The sequence below is a fragment of the Nicotiana tabacum genome, chromosome 24 (assembly GCF_000715075.1).
Source record: "Nicotiana tabacum cultivar K326 chromosome 24, ASM71507v2, whole genome shotgun sequence".
Classification (NCBI taxonomy): domain Eukaryota; kingdom Viridiplantae; phylum Streptophyta; class Magnoliopsida; order Solanales; family Solanaceae; genus Nicotiana; species Nicotiana tabacum.
Genome location: NC_134103.1, coordinates 99,149,724 through 99,167,396, shown reverse-complemented (window position 1 = coordinate 99,167,396; position 17,673 = coordinate 99,149,724). Strand labels below are relative to the sequence as shown.

The following is a 17,673-nucleotide window of genomic DNA, read 5'->3' as shown; positions in this document are numbered from 1 at the left end:
TGCGACTTTTTCTTAGAAGTAGAAGCGGGAACTAATATATATATATATATATATATATATATATATATATATATATATATATAGAGAGAGAGAGAGAGAGAGAGAGAGAGAGAGCAATAATAAAAGAAGTGAAGAATGAGAAAATATCATCCCAAAAACGAGATAAGATCGTGAATCATAATTAACAAAAACGATCTTTATTTTTTGTTTAGATAAAAGAACATGATGTTACGAACTCTCACAAAAATATGAACGAATCTGAGAACACATTTTCAAATTATTTGGTCACACATTATGACAAAAACTTCCCAGCCCAAAAAAAAAGAAACAATATTATTATTGTTATGAAAATAATTATATTGTGGATGTCCATTTATTACTCCAATATAGATAATCTTCCCGAAAAAGACTATCCATTTAGTACTCTATTGAAGTTTATCTACAAGCAGCTGATGCAGGCAGGTTGCAAGCAGCTTAATGAAATGATTTGCAGCAGCTTCTGATTAAACAGACAGGTTGCAAGCAGCTCATGCATACAGCTTACAAGCAACTAAAGAAAAGCGTTGCAGTTGCTTCCTGAAAAGCCTCGCAGCTGCTTCCTTTCTTCTATAAATAGAGGAGTTTTCAGTTCATTATGTACAAAAGTTTGAAGTTTGAATAATATATCAGTTTCTCCCTATACTTGTCTTTACTTTACAGTCTTTATTTTATAACACGTTATCAACACGAGACTCTGCATCTCGAGCAAATACTTTGAAAGTATCACAGGTACGAACTTTTTTTTTTTTTTAAATAATGTCAAATCTTTCTAAACTTGAATTTGTAGCCCTGGATATATCGGGCAGAAGCTACATATCTTGGGTGCTTGATGCCGAAATTCATCTTGATGCGATGGGTCTGACAGACACCATCAAGGACAAAAATCAGGCATCAAACCAAGATCGTACCAAAGCAATGATATTCCTACGCCATCACCTTGTTGAGGGTCTGAAAATGGAATATCTTACTGTTAAAGATCCAGTCATACTGTGGGATAATTTGAAAGATAGATATGACCACCTGAAGATAGTCGTTCTTTCACATGCACGTTATGATTGAACTCATCTAAGGCTACAAGATTTTAAATCTATCAGTGAGTATAATTCTGTTATATTCAGAATTATTTTCCAATTAAAATTATGTGGTGATAATATTACTGATCATGATATATTGGAGAAAACTTTCACCACTTTTCATGCCTCGAACATGCTCCTGCAGCAGCAATATCGAGAGATGGGATTCAAAAAGTATTATGAACTTATCTCACATCTTCTTGTAGCCGAGCAACATAATGGGTTATTAATGAAAAACCATGAAAGCCGACTTACTGGTTCTTATCCATTCCCTGAAGTAAATGAGACGAACTTCCACCAAACTAAGCGTGGAAGAGGACGTGGCCCCAGTCGTAGTCATGGCCGTGGTCGGGGAAGAAATACTAATCATGGTAATAATAATGCACCAAAGAACCATCCTCACCACCAGCAGTGGAAAAGGAAGGAACAAAAGTATGAAGCGGTGCAAGTAGCAAACGCAGAATACATGCTATAGATGTGGAGAAAAATGGCACTGGTCACGTACATGTCGTACGCCAAAGCACCTGGTTGAGTTGTATCAAGCCTCCCTGAAGAAGACCGAGAAAAATGCTGAAGCAAATTTTATTTCTGAATATAATTTAGACTTCATGCATTTGGATATAGCTGATTACTTTGCACTCCCGGAAGGAGAAACAAGTCATGTGATCGGTGATGAATCTGTAGAGATGTAAATATTTTAATTTTTATTGTTTGTAGTAGATAGTATGGTTATGTAATAGTTATACATAAATAAAAGTTATGCTTTGATAATAATGTTTACTATCATATTTATTTTGTTTATGTCATTTTGAAAAATATGGATAATCCTCAAATTATGTTTGGATCAAAGACCAATCATGAAGATATTTGTGTAATTGATAGTGGAACAACTCATGCCATATTCAAAGATCAGAAATAATTTTCTTATTTGCACAAGGAAAAAGCAAATATTTCTACAATTTCTGGTAATATAAGTTTGATTGAAGGCTCCGAAAGAGCTATTGTATTTCTGTCTAAGGGAACAAAACTTATTATAAACAATGCATTATTCTCCTCCAAGTCCCGAAGAAACTTGTTGAGTTTTATGGATATCCGCCGAAATGGGTATCATGTTGAGATGATAGATGAAATGAATATGGAATATCTTTGTAGTACAAAGAATGTTTCTGGCCAGAAATGCATTATAGAAAAGTTACCAACTTTATCTTTTGGCTTATACTATTCAAAGATTATTACAGTTGAAGCACACTCTATCGTAAACCGAAAGTTTACTAATTCAAATACTTTTGTGCTTTGGCATGGCCGTTTGGGCCATCCTGGATCAATAATGATGAGACTAATTACTGAAAATTCGAGTGGGCATCTATTAAAGAAGCTGCAGATTTTTACAAATGATGAATTTTCTTGTGATGCTTGTTATTAAGGCAAAATGATCACTAGACCATCACCAATGAAGATTGACATTGAGTACCCTGCCTTTTTAGAGCGTATACATGGGGATATATATGGACCTATTTACCTACCAAGTGGGTTGTTCAGATATTTTATGGTCCTAATAGACGCATCTTCAAGATGGTCTCATGTGTGCCTACTATCATCTCGCAACCTGGCGTTTGCAAAGTTATTAGCCCAAATAATTCGATTAAGGGCACAATTCTCAGATTATCCTATAAATGCTATTCGCCTTGATAATGCTGGAGAATTCTCATCTCAAGCTTTTGATGATAACTGCCTATCAGTTGGGATAAAAGTTGAATATCTTGTAGCTTATGTTCATACTCAAAATGGCCTTGCAGAGTCATTTATTAAACACCTGCAGTTGATAGCAAGACCACTACTTATGAAAACAAAATTGTCCACTACTGTTTGGGGCCATGCTATCTTGCACGCAACATCACTTATCCGTCTCAGACCGACACATTATAATAAATATTCTCCCTCACAATTAGTTTTTGGTCATGAACCAAATATTGCCCATCTACGAATTTTTGGATGTGTTGTATATGTGCCAGTAGCACCACCACAACACAGTAAGATATGCCCACAGAGAAGGTTAGGAATATATGTTGGGTTTGAATCACCCTCTATTATTCGCTATCTTGAACCATTGACGGGAGATTTATTTACTGCTCGATTTGCAGATTGTCGATTTGATGAAATAAATTTCCCACAATTAGGGAGAGAGAAAAAGGAAATCAAAAGAGAAATTGTGTGAAAAGTTTCATCATTATCTCACTTTGATCCACGTACAAATATATGTAATCAGGAGGTCCAGAAGATCATCCATTTACAGAATATAGAAATTCAAATGCCAGATGCATTTACTGATTTGAAAAGGATAACTAAGTCACATATCCCTACAAAGAATGTGCCTTTCGAATTGATATCCCAGCAGGACCATCTACTAGCATGAGAGCTAGTGAACCTAAAGCACGCCTGAAGCGTGGTAGGCCTTTGGGTTCTAAGGACCGAAATCCTAGAAAAAGAAAATCGACAAATGATCAAAATGATATTATGAAGGGATCTCCTGAAAGACCCAAGATCTGATTAGTTCTGAGATTCCTGAAGAAATCAATGAACCCGAGAGTCAAGTGAGTGAGGAACTTTTAATAAGTTCTACTGGTATGGAATTAATTTGAATTGATCTAAAATAATGGTGGATAATATTTTTACATATAATATTGCACTTAACATTATGCAAGATAGTGAGAATCTTGAACCCCAATCTGTCGAAGAATGTCGATAAAGATCTGATTGGCCAAAATGGCAAGAGTCAATTCAATCGGAATTGAAGTCACTTGCTAAAAGAGAGGTCTTTGGACCAATAGTCCAAACACCTGCTGGTATAAAGCCAGTTGGTCATAAATGGGGTTTTGTGCGAAAAAGGAATGATAAAAATGAAGTTGAAAGATACAAGGCTTGCCTTGTTGCACAAAGATTCTCACAACGCCCTGGAGTCGATTATGAAGAAACATATTCACCCGTTATGGATGCCATAACATTTTGATATCTCATCAGTTTAACCTTACGTAAAAGGCTTGAAATATATCTAATGGATGTGGTTACATAAATGATGTTATTTGCCCATGTATTTTTTATAAAGAAAATAGCTTCAGAATTTGTTATACTTACTATTTATGTTGATGACATAAATCTTGTTGGAACTCCAGAAGAGATCTAAAAGGAAATTGAATATCTTAAGAAAGAATTTGAGATGAAAGATCTTGGAAAGACAAAACTTTGTCTTGGTCTGCAAATTGAATATTTAGCAGACAAGATCTTTATCCATCAATCTGCCTATACAGAAAGGGTCTTAAAACGCTTTTACATGGACAAAGCGCACCCATTGAGTACACCAATGATTGTTCGATCACTTGAAGTGAATAAAGATTTGTTTCGACCTCCAGAAGAGGATAAGGAACTCCTTGGTCCCGAAGTACCCTATCTCAGTGCAATTGGTGCACTAATATATCTTGCTAATACTACAAGGCATGATATAGCATTTTTTGTTAATTTACTAGCAAGATATAGTTCTTCTCCAATACGAAAATATTGGAATAGGATTAAGCATATGTTGCGATATTTAAAAGGAACTCTTGATATGGGTTTGTTTTATGCTAACAAAGACATTGCAAATCTTGTTCGTTATGCAGATGCATGTTATTTATCTGATCTCTATAAAGTTAGATCTCAAATCGGGTACGTGTTTACATGTGGAGGTACTATCATAATATGGCGCTCCACAAAACAATCTATTGTTGCTACTTCTTCAAATTATGCTAAAATAATAACTATTCATGAAGCAAGTAGGGAATGCGTATGGTTGAGATCAATAATTCATTTTATTCGAGAAAAATATGGTTTGTAATGTAATAAAAGACCCACAATTTTGTACGAAGACAATGCTGCATGCATAGCCCAATTGAAGGGAGGATTTATAAAAGGAGATAGAACGAAGCACATTTCACCAAAATTATTCTACACACACGATCTTCAGAAAAATGGCGACATTGATGTGCAACAAATCCGTTCAAGTGACAATCCGTCAGATTTATTCACTAAATCTTTGCCAACTTCAACTTTTGAGAAGATGGTATACAAGATTGGAATGCGGAGAATCAAATATTTGAAATAAGATTTTCATCAGGGGGAGTAAAATACGCGATGTACTCTTTTTTCCTTACTAAGATTTTTTCTCACAAGGTTTTCCTTATAAGGTTTTTAATAAGACAGCTAGAAATACATATTACTAAATATGTGTACTCTTTTTCCTTCACTAGGATTTTTCTTATTGAGTTTTTTCTAGTAAGGTTTTAACGAGGCACAATATCTTTTAATGAACATCCAAGGGGAAGTGTTATAAAAATAATTATATTGTGGATGTCCATTTATTACTCCGTTATAGATAATCTTCCTGAATAAGATTATCCATTTAGTACTCTGTTAAAGTTTATCTGTAAGTAGCTGATACAGGCAGGTTGTAAGCAGCTCAATGAAATGATTTGCATAAACTTCTTATTAAACAGGCAGGTTGCAAGCAGCGCATGCAGACAACTTACAAGCAGCTAAAGAAAAGCTTTGCAGCTGCTTCCTGAAAAGCCTCGGAGCTGCTTCCTTTCTTCTATAAATAGAGGAGTTTTCAGTCCATTATGTACAAAAGTTTAAAATTTGAATAATATATCAGTTTCTCCCTATACTTGTCTTTACTTTAAAGTCTTTATTTTATAACAATTATTATTATTATTATTATTATTATTATTATTATTATTATTATTATTATTATTATTATTATTATTATTATTATTATTATTATTATTATTATGGGATCGAAAACGGATGCGTCCTTTTTCCTCTTGTATCACAAAAAACAATCACACCAAAGCTAATATTCGTGGACCATAAAAACATGGACGGGGTAAAAGAAAAACAATATATTTTCTTATTCACGTGGAAAGAAAAAAAATTAAAAAAATCCAATTACATATAAGGAAAAAGAGAAGGGGAGTTTTGGAGCAACGATAAAATTGTCTTTGTATGATCTATAGATCACATGTTTTAGTCGTGAAAATAGCCACTAATGCTTGTATTAGAATATGTTGTTTATATCATATCCCTACCGAACCGGAAAATCGCACCAAACCGAAAAGTCAAACAAAATCGATTAAAAAAATCCGACTAGGTTTGGTTTGATTTGGTTTAGTATTGAGTGAAAAAACCCGAACCAAACCGACATATAAATATATAAATTTTTTATATATACTTTTAGAACTTTATATAGAATTTTGTTTAAAAGATGTCTAGAAATATTTGAGATCCTCTCATGGGATGTAATATTTAATAGAACTATAAAGTGCATTAATTTTTATTTACTTTAAATAATGGATTATTTCACTTTCTTATTAGTGTTATTGAAATGCGATCAATCATCTCTTTTATTTTTTCATATTCATATATTAATATGTCAAAATTTCTTATATCTTTTTCGAATTTGAATTAGTATTTCGATAATCTAAAATTACATAGAACATATCATCAGGTGTCATATTGATTTTTATGTTTAATTATAATTCGGTTAACCTTGAAAGCGTACATCAACCAAAAATTATTACTAGACGACTAAGAAAATAATTTATTATGTGTTACTAAAAAGAAATTCTCCCATAAGAATGCTTTAATAGATCATGTGTTTGTTAATTTATTTTTTTAATTTTTAGTAAACATATATTAACTTATCAAAACTTTATTTATAACTTTAATAAAGCAAGATTGGAATAATATTCATATTACAAAAAAATCCAAAAAACTCAAAAAAAACTGAACCAATCCAAACCGCTATAATTGGTTTGATTTAGTTTTGATAAAATCTGAACCAACCCGGTGCATGTACACCCCTACCCCTTAGGATGCGACTAGGGTCGGCTCTAAGGTTATCACAAGTTAGGCATGTACCTTGGGCCCCCAAATTTGGAGGTCCCCATTTTTAACCAATCCAAACCGATATAATTAGTTTGATTTGATTTTAACAAAACCCGAACTAACCCAGTGCATGTACACCCCTACTCCTTAGGATGCGACCATGATCGGCTCTAAGGTTATCACAAGTTAGGCCTGTGCCTTGGGTCCCCAAATTTGGGGGTCCCCATTTTTAGAAATAATTGATTTATAGGTATTTAATAAAAAAAATTAATACTTTTAGTACAAAAGTTTTGTTTTTCTTTAATAGCTGCCTCAAAGAAAATAAGTTTTTTAAAATTATATTGATAAAATCTTATCTAAGATCAACAATGCCTCAAGAAAGATTAAATAGGTTGGCAAAATTATCAATTGAAAAGGAATTATTAGAGGAAATCGATTATTTAAAAAAAAAAAAACAACTTTGCATATAGAAAAAAACTAGAAAAATAGACTTCAAATAAAAATATACTCCCTTCGGTCCACTTTAATTAATTTCTTGGTTGTTTTCACACATATTAAGAAATTCATCTTTTATAATTAATTAATAATAAAATTTATCATATTAATCTTAATTTGTTCGTTGCAAATATAACAAATATTCCTAAGCTCTTTACTCCAAGAAAAACTTTAGAAAAAAGAAGTTAATTCTTTGTTGATATTTTAAAAAAAAATTAAATATTAAGGACCACAAAAAAAATTAAAAAATTAAATTAAAGTAGACGAGAAAGAGTATATCATAACTTTCTTTTAAAAATTAAAGTCTCACATTAAATTTTAGATTTAGGCCAAAAATATAGTTGAGCCGTTGTCCCTGAACGCTGCCCTTACCGAATTCTACGTAAAGAACGCTGTCCTTACCGAATTCTACGTAAATACGAAACACCTTATACACCAAACTAACTTTTTATAACTGGGATAAAAAAAGTCCAAACTTCGTAGGGAATTCACAGTGAGCACGGGTTTTTACCACAAACCGACAAAGGAAAGCAAAACAAAAACCTCATGACTCATGTCCCTCGTCTTATAAAAACGGTGGTGGTGCAATGTACTAATAAAGTTGTCGAGGGAGGTGCATGCATGTACTAAAAACAAGATCCAAATTGCACCGCTAACCGAATGGCGCTGCAATATTTGCATATTTGGACAAACCCATAAACGTAAAACCTATTTATAATGAGGTATTTGAGTATTTGACGAATTGTCACTCATATAATCTTTGCTTTATCGCCCGAAAATTGTTAAGCTATATTTTTTAAGTAAAAAGACATTCAACTTTATCACAATATCACAAAAAAGGTGTTAACCTTTATAATTTGTGTGATGAGGTCTTCCACCGGGATTTTGATCGCTTACTAGATTTTAAATTAGTAATTTATAACATATTCAATAAATTTTTTACAAAAGCTTGGATTCCTATAAAAACTACCCAACCCAAAGATTTATAGGCCTCAAAAAGAAAACAAACTTGCTAGCTATATTAGTGTCTAAAAATCACAAAAGCCGTGACTAATATTGGATCTACCAGCCATTTGAAGCTTCATTTTGCTGCCTCTCAGCTTCTCTTTGCATTCCCATCATCCTCAGCCTTAACTGAAGCTGAGCTGCAGCTGTTAAAAACCTCAGACTTTGCAAAGGACTCAGTACTCCTACCACTCTTTCAGCTGTTCTTGTCCTCAACCTATCAGCATCTGTCACTACATTTTCCATGGCTGACTTCAATGTCTCTATGTTTTCATCCCCGTCTGTGATTTCAATATTTATACCGTCAGTATATAGAAGTTGCATTCCTATTCGCCGTGCCAGTTCCATCAACGGTGGTGCTGCCACGCTCTCTTGAATCTTCGCCAGTTCATCAGTCAGTGACTTTTCTTCAATCTGTAATAACATAACTTAAACTTTTAGATGAGATGACAACTAAATATAATATAAATATTTTGGTTAAATCATTAGCCAAAAGATTTGCTTTGGCCCAAACAAAAAAAAAAATTAAACTCGCACGTGAGCCATATTAAGACATACTCCTAAGTGAAAATAGTTTAACTAGGAGTATTATTCATCGATGGTATAAAACTTTTACACAATCAAATTATAATATTTTACACTAAATAACTTATCTTACTTTTCAAGACTAGAAATGACACTTCTTATCAGAAGCTATTTATAAATATTTTTTAAGCGAATACGTAAGTGTATATAATTTAAACTCTCAGAAAATACTATCTATCCAACCGCTTTAAGATTTGTAAATGAGATGAACAAACCTTGGTCTCGTATCTCAGCCTGTTGATTCTCTGGACTTGATTTCCACTCAAATCATTAACCGAATCAGTAACCAGAGTAAAAGCTAACCCAGGTTTGAACCCAGTAATCCAAAGGAAAGTCCTCTCAAGTGGAGTAAACCAAGTAGGTGAGAAGACGAGGAAAACATTTCTATGAGACATTCTTGATTTTTCTTCATAGTATTCTTGATAATGAGCTAAAACTCGTGAAATAAGATCTCCAATAACACCCTCTTCTGTTTCTTCATCAAAAGTGTCCTGTGCTACAAGAAGTTCCTCTAAATATTGTTCTTGCCTAATTAACCAACCTTCTAAGAAAACCCCAAATGAATTATCATCATAACTTCTTCTATAAGACCCAGCTGGCATCTTTGATTAGTTCCCTTTAGTACAAAGGCAAGAGCAAAAAGAAAGAGAAGTAGAGAAGATAATAATAAAGGGAAAGGGATGAAGAAAATAGAGAAAAGTTGTGCATGTATATATATTAATCAAAAGAAGGTGCTATGATCATGGAAATTTCCTCTCTTTTTTTTTTAAGAAATTTTTTTTATTGTTCTATTTTGGTCAGAGTTTGCTTGGTGGGAAAGAATTCTATGGATGCTTCAAGACTAAGGTTATATTAACTAAAACATGGAACTAAATAGAGGTTAATAGAGAGGAAATACTGAGGATAAAATACCACTTGGCAGTCCGACTTGGCTTCATTAAAACTCAAGATTTTAATTGAAGTAATGAAATAAACAGCCAATGATATGTTTACACACAAAGTGAGACGAAGTGTGAGCGAAGTCCATTTGTGAGAGGAATGGGAGGGGCGTGGGTGTAAGTCGGTGGTTTTTGTCATATAGTGAGAAAGGAGGAGGTCTCTTCAAACGAAGAGCTTAATATTTAGTGTGTAGCTAAGAGGATCGACAGAGGGTTTTTGTCACGACGACGTGGATCAATATTTAAGCGCGCCCTAAATGTCATTTCTACTTGTCCTCGTCACAGTATAGCTTTTCTCAACCTAGCTTATGTTGGAGGTCCTAACGATAACTAAAAAAGAAAAAAAACTAGTTTAAGGAGTTAAAATGCTTTTAATATTTCTTTTGAAGAAATCGTGTAAGTTTAACTCAAACAAAGAATATTTATACCATGTTTAGAGATTGTTTCAGCCCAACAAGTGATAGTATAGCGAATCGTTTAGCGGAACGTGTATGGAGATGGCGTAGTGTGGCTTGAAGGCCCGACTTCTCGTCTATGTGTTGGTTTACTACCTTTACTCGTAGTTTCAAAGAAGCATACATAGCCTCTCCTCTGGGTTTCGGTGATCAGTGATACTATGATAATGTGGGTGACACACAATTAATCTTCAAATTAGCCCACAAATAGTAATGGGTCATATAGAACTTAGTTCAAAAGAAAGATTGAGATGTGCGCGGACAAAGTCCAATATGAAAAGTCAAAAAAAGAAAAGAAAAAGCTAGTATAATAAGTTACATGCTATTAATAATGTGAAACCTTTTGAAAAAATTATGCGGGCTTGTTTTAGCCCAACAATTTATTCTCTTATTTTAATGAGTAAAGTTCGTTACTTTCGTATAACAAGCAGTATTTTAATTTTATAAGTTTACTAGTACAGTAAATAAAAAGACTTACTTTAATGTGACAAAGCATTATTATTAAATAGTAATAAATAAATTTTAATAATCATACGTTAAATTAATTCTTTACATATGCAGTGTTACTAAATATGAATTCTTTAAGTTATTCAGACGCATTCCTATTTAAAATAGGAGTAAATTTCATGGGTGGTCATTCAATTTTGTGTTCGTTATCTAAAAGTTATTTTTTTTTCTTTTGTTACATAAATGTTATTTAATTTTGTGTTCATTACAAAAGCTAATTTTCTTTCTTTTGTTACACAAAAATCATTTTACTATGCTCTACTTATCATAATAGTCACTTTGACCAGATTTTACAAACCTTTCACCTGAAAAGTCTATTATACCCTTGACATTATAAATCCTCTCATTTATGCAACACCTTCTACATTATATGATATATAATATAATTTTACCCATGTATTTTACTTATAGTTAAAATAACTTAATATTATTTTATTTATTATTTTATAATATATTCGTACATTTAATTTTTTTCCTTAACATTAATTTTTAAGATATATAAGTAGCATTATTAAATTTGTCGGTAATATTACCGTGAACAAATCTCAAGTCCACGTTCTTAACCATGCTTAATAAAATATTTTTAATAAAAATTATAAAATCAAAGCTCACTGATTTATCAGCTAAGCCATACCCATAAATCCAATAAATAAAATACTTACATTTAGCACAATGACATATCAGATTAATACTTTCAAATAAATAATATTAACAGATAAAGCTTTAAAAAACTTAATATTAAACAAAAATATCTTTGAAACTTTTTCTAAAATTCTTATTAACTATAAAAAAAACTATCATTTGTTAAAAAAAATCTATTTTTATTATTTCAAATAAATATTAAAAGATAAATATTTTTATTGTTTTTTTTATATTTAAAATATATTCATGTTCGAATATGATTAAACAAATTGAGTGCCATGAAAAAATTAAATGTATGGATATATTATAAAAATAATAAATAAAATAATATAAAGTTATTTTATTTATAAAAAAAATACCTTGGTAAAAATATATTATATAGTATATAATATAGAAGTATAATATAGAAGGTGTTACATAAATAAAAGGATTTATAATGTCAAGCGCATAATAGACTTTTCAAGTATAAATACTATAAAATCTGGCCAATATGACTTTTGTGATAAATAGAGTCAAGTAAAATATTTTTCTGTAACAAAAGAAAGAAAAATAACTTTTGGATAATGAACACAAAGTTGAATGATTTTTACGTAACAAAAAGAAGAAAAATATCTTTTGCGTAATGAACACAAAGTTGAATGACCACCCATGAAAATTACTCCAAAAAAAAAGAATGGTAATAATGTTTACAAACTAAGAAAACTATTGTCCCTAGTTAATCGAGAAGTTTTATCTAAATAATCTCCTTTTGAAGATTTGTTTGAAGGTGTATGAGTTATTTCATTTAACGATCCTAGCATTGCACAAATCAGTTAACTACTTGTTTACCCTAAACAATGGATAATAATTAAAATTATATGTCATTTTAAGGATATGCGGATTAATTCAATACAAATGATAAATGACGTTAGATTAAACAGATAAAGGACGTAATAAATTATCAAACCAATAAGGAGAGTGATCCCGGACTTAGTAACGTCCTAATGAAATGCCTGCCTTCGATCCCGGGCTCACACTAATGAAGAACTTATGAACAAAAGTAAGGACTTTGAATAACAGAGAAAATAAGAATATATTGCCTTGATATGCGTGTTACAATGTGTCCCTATGAATAATAATCTTTCCCCTTTATATAGTAGGGGAGTTTTACCCTAAGTACAATTCTAAAAAAGGTAAAAATCTTTCGTTTCACCGATCAACGATACGAGTCGAGATTCGCGCCATGATATCCGATTAAGCACGGATATCATGGTCATTTGTTAGTCGTGCACAGCTACTTGGTAATGTTCTCCAAAGTCTTCAATCTTCAGATCGACCCTCGAGGATATGACCCCGATATCCCCGAGGGCAGGTGCTTTGCCCGAGCCCTAATACGAGGGGTTCTTCGTTCTAACTCTAATACAATTCGATCATGTTCCTGCTCCGATTGGCTCACCGGAAAGACGAGTCATGCAGCGGGCTCGGGTTTACCCGTATACAGATAGTCCCTTCATTTCTCATAGAGTATGTTTTCCAAAACGATAGGAAACGACAGATGAATATGGTTCCTTCCTTCGTACGTTTCGACAGGGTGCTGAAGCGTCCCATCAATTACATCGTTCTGACTTTGGACACGTGTCGTTCACCGGCAGATTGCCTTCGAATGCGAAGTGTCAGTTGCTTCTCTATAAAAGCCTCATTCCTTTGTCCTTTTTCTACTTTCCGATCAAACCGCTATCTTCGAGCCATCAACCATTATCAGAACCTTCATTAAATCTTCATCCATGTTTATCAATCTTCATAGCAATCTCTAGATTTCTACCAAAATTTATTCAAATCTTCATACCTTGTTCTTCATCTTCAAAACCTATTTCTCTAAAACTTTGTACTTATTCTTCAAATTTTTAAACTTTCTCTCAAATGACAATGTCAAAAACATCGAAAACCATTCCTCAACAAGTTGCCTCTTCATCTTCTCAGCTGACCGCTGGTACTGAAGCGGTCACCCCCGAGGTGGTGGCCCTCGAAATGGCTTCTCCTGTTACGGATGTTAACGAACCGGCCCCTGGGCCCCCTTTGTCGGCATTTATCCGCGGAGGCAGCTTAATTGCTGACGACTTCAAGGTGGAGAAGCCTTCACACAAACAGGAATAAGGTGAAGGGTTCTCGAGATATAAATGTTCCGTGACCGAGGATTTTCTTCCCACAGTCCGTAAGGACTGCGATTGGGAAGGCAATGGCATAGTAGTCCCCGGCCTCGAGGACGCTGTTACTACCCATGTGAAAGGGTACTTAAGTGTTTACACTTATCCCTTCACGTTGCGTCTGGTGGACCTGATCATCCTGGATTTTTGCAAGAGGTACGAAGTGTGCCTCGGAAAACTCCATTCGTCACTGTGGAGGATAGTGACCCTCCTCCTTTACTTCGTGACCAAAAACCGAATCTCGTCGGTTCATGATCGACCACCTGCTCCGATTATACTGCCCCTAATGTTCTGAGGGGGACTGTTCAAGCTTACATGTCGGGCTAGCAAATTCCCTTTCTCTAATATCGATGAGGACCGTGACAGGGGCTGGCAGGAACGCTTCGTCTGAGTGAAGACCGAGGATTTGATCCCCTCAGAATACATGTCATTCCTAGAGAAGTGCAATGCGTCTCGTAAGTGTAACTCCTTCCTTTAACATAAAAATTTCTTCTTCGTTTATTTCGATCTTCCCATTCGTGTTTGTGACTGTGCACTTGTTTCCCGAGTTTCGAATGCGGTCCACCGAACTTAGGCCTTCAGAAGGGTAAGAAGATGTGCCCCCACCCATTTATCCCTCTATTGCTGCCATGAAGGAAAAGAAGAAGAGAAAAGGAAAACCCTCGGGCTCCCCGAGCTCCAAGGCGAAGAAACCGAAGAAGTGGGTGCTCCGCAAGCCCAGGAGGGGTTCCAGTTTCTGTGTGCCTGCCTCCGACTCCCTCCTTCAGCTTAGGGATGAGCCGGAGGATGAATCTGTTTTCATAACTCATGGGATGACCACCTATCCAAGGGATTGGGAGGCATCCGAGGGGGAGACTCGCAAGACCGACCCCACTCAAACTCAGAAAGTCGACACGGATCCCCTGGGTAAAACTTCTCAAGATGTCAGTTCTGCACCGAAGGAAGTGCCTGGCATGATTGAGATCTAGGGGATGCCCTCTTACGCTGAGTCTATGCTCGAAGAAGCCCAAGCGAGGAAGGAGAAATCTAATGAAGGGGCTCATGGCGTGGACGATCCTCTTTGTTTCTTTTTTGACAGTGTGGAATCGTTCGTCTTGGAAGACTTTTTCGGGATGGGTGACCTGGAAGTGCCGAGAAAGGATCCGTCTTCAAAAGTCAGAGGGATAAACTCGAGCCCAAAGTTAGTCAACCAGTTCCCCACCCCGAGTGCGGTCCCCGAGCATAAAAGGTCGATAATTATCACTGTCCTGAAGGATGCGCGGGTTTTTTCTGCTCCCGTTAGAGTAGCGGGCCACCTTTGATGCCTGGTGACCGAAGAAAACCAGGAAAAAATGAATGGGGTGGATGTGTCGTGCATGTTCAACGAAGTGCATCAGGTACTGAATCAGGTAAGGCATCATTACGCTCTTTCGACCTTTGACTTAGTCTTTGATATTTCTCATATCTTCTTTCTTTTACCCGTTTGCAGGCCTCGGTACTCCATCACGAAATCTTTCTTCAGTACCGGACTAAGGTTAACCAGCTCAAAGCTGAGGTCATGGAGCTTGACGAGAAAAGAGACATGTATAAGCTTCTCAACGAGCGATACGAAGGGGTCGTCAAGAACCTCCAGACCGAGCTAGATGCAGCTCAAAAGGAGCATGCCTACTTGGTGGAAAAGGTAAAGGTTTTCGAAGTTAGCAATGAAGACTTAGACATGGACACTAACGACCAAACCTCGTAGGTTCAGCAGAAGATTGACCGGATCGATCAACTCCGAGCTGAAATGAATGAGGTCCAAGCCATGGCCGATGTTTGGAAGATCAAAATGGAACGGTTGGCTTCAGAGAATGAGACTACCGAGGCACAACTAGCATCAGTGGAGGTTCAACTCCGAGTGGCGAAAGAGAAAGTCGATGCTCGGGCTCGACAAAATGAGGACTTTCAATCTCAACTGGATTCGGCCATTGCCGAACGGGATCCTTGTCATGGAGCTAGAAATGGCGAGGTCCAAGTCGGAAGCAACCTTGGCTGATGCTGAGGATATGATAGCCCAGTATAAGGCTGATGTTGAAGCAGCCGAGGCTCGCTTGAAAACTACTGCTGAATACGTAAGGCAGCTATCCTGGAGAGATACCCTTGAGTAGATCCATGCCCGAAGCTTCGACTTGTCAGCTAAGCTCGAGGAGGCAAAAAGACTTGAGGTCGAGGCCAAGAAGCTAGCTGAACCCGACAATGAAGAAGGCTCGGAGGGCTCCGAAGAACCCGAAGATCAAGAAGGCCCCGACGTCTCTGGTGACGAGTCAGGTCCTGGTCAAGATCAGGTGTAGATGCCTTAGGACATTTTGTCTTTGTATCTTGTACATTTATTTTGTTGAGTCCGTTTTCACTGGCCTTTGTAAAGACATTCCGGAATGTATATAAAATTTTTTCCTTTTGGCAATTTTGAAGTCTATTATTTTTAGCATCCTAATTGCAAAAATTTCAAATGCCTTAGCACGGAATCAAACGTAGCAATACCTTGGTTGATGTTGAGGATATGATAGCCCAGTATAAGGCTGATGTTGAAGCAGCCGAGTCTCGCTTGAAGACTACTACTGAATACGTGAGGCAGCTATCCTAGAGAGATACCCTTGAGTAGATCCATGCCCGAGGCTTCGACTTGTCAGCCGAGCTCGAGGAGGCAAAAAGACTTGAGGTCGAGGCCAAGAAGCTAGTTGAACCCGACAAAGAAGAAGGCTCGGAGGGCTTCGAAGAACCCGAAGATCAAGAAGGCCCCGACGTCTCTGGTGATGAGTCAGGTCCTAGTCAAGATCAGGCGTAGATGCCTTAAGGCATTTTGTCTTTGTCTTTGTATCTTGTCCATCTATTTTTTTGAGTCCGTTTTCACTGGCCTTTGTAAAGACATTCCGGAATGTATATAAAAATTTTCCCTTTTGGCAATTTTGAAGTCTATTATTTTTAGCATCCTAATTGCAAAAATTTCAAATGCCTTAGCACGGAATCAAACGTAGAAATAAGTCATTTTTCGGAGGTCCAAACAAGACTTGTCCTCGATACAAGTTTTGATTGAAACTTATGGGGGCTCGGAGTGACCGGAAGCTTTCCCCAAGATGCTCGTTTAAATGTTTTTAACTATATCTTTGCCGAGTGTAACCTTTGAACAGGTTTGAAATTTTGTTGAAGGCCTTATGTTTTGATTATGGGCTTCGGACGTCTCCGAACCGTTTTTAGGGTGGCCGTAGCCTTTTAGGTTTGGGCACTGCCTAATAGGTTTTGTGCCTCTGGATTTTGATAACCCGAGCCGTCTAAACTTATCAAGGATGGCAGTCCCCGAGTGGGGTTAGCCCTTTGGGCTCGGACAGGGGTGGCCCTTGGACTCGATAGTTCTCGGGTAGGAATAGCCCTTGGGCTCGATACTTTTAAGAAGCAAAGAGTGTTTGTTAGTAAGATAGAACCTTTCTTTCATTTCTGTGTGTAACCTATAATATTACATAAAAGCTCGTATTGTGGCCGGGGTGACCTACGCGGGCACGACTCATTTGACCGTTTGGACCTTACAATGAATCCTAACCACCGATCCTAGACTGTTCGAGCACAGAATTTCCTTCCTTACTAAAACTCATGACCCGAGGGTGATGCCCCCCAATATTCGAGGTCGATCTTCAAGTGAACTCGGATACTGTTAATGCGACCACTGACTTTGATTTAAAACCGGTCTTTGACTCTAAGCTAGCACGATTTATTGTTACCTCGTTAAAAACCTTATCGGAAAACCCATTTGGGACAAAACCGGTTCAAGGGAAAAAGAGTGCAACGCATGCTTTCAGGCCTAATCAGCTACATTCTCCTTTGG

The 17,673-nt window shown here is 35.9% G+C and overlaps 1 protein-coding gene across 1 annotated transcript; it reads right to left on the bottom strand.

Annotated features, from left to right (window-relative positions):
- Positions 1–8,420: 8,420 nt before the first annotated feature.
- LOC107813754 (protein ZW2-like) lies at positions 8,421–9,841 on the bottom strand. Its single transcript, XM_016639056.2, has 2 exons — positions 9,329–9,841; positions 8,421–8,942 (listed from the first exon to the last, which is right to left on the bottom strand). Exons 1-2 carry the CDS (start codon positions 9,713–9,715, stop codon positions 8,586–8,588), a joined length of 744 nt encoding a protein of 247 aa, XP_016494542.1. The 5' UTR covers positions 9,716–9,841; the 3' UTR covers positions 8,421–8,585.
- Between the last annotated feature and the right edge of the window lie 7,832 nt (positions 9,842–17,673).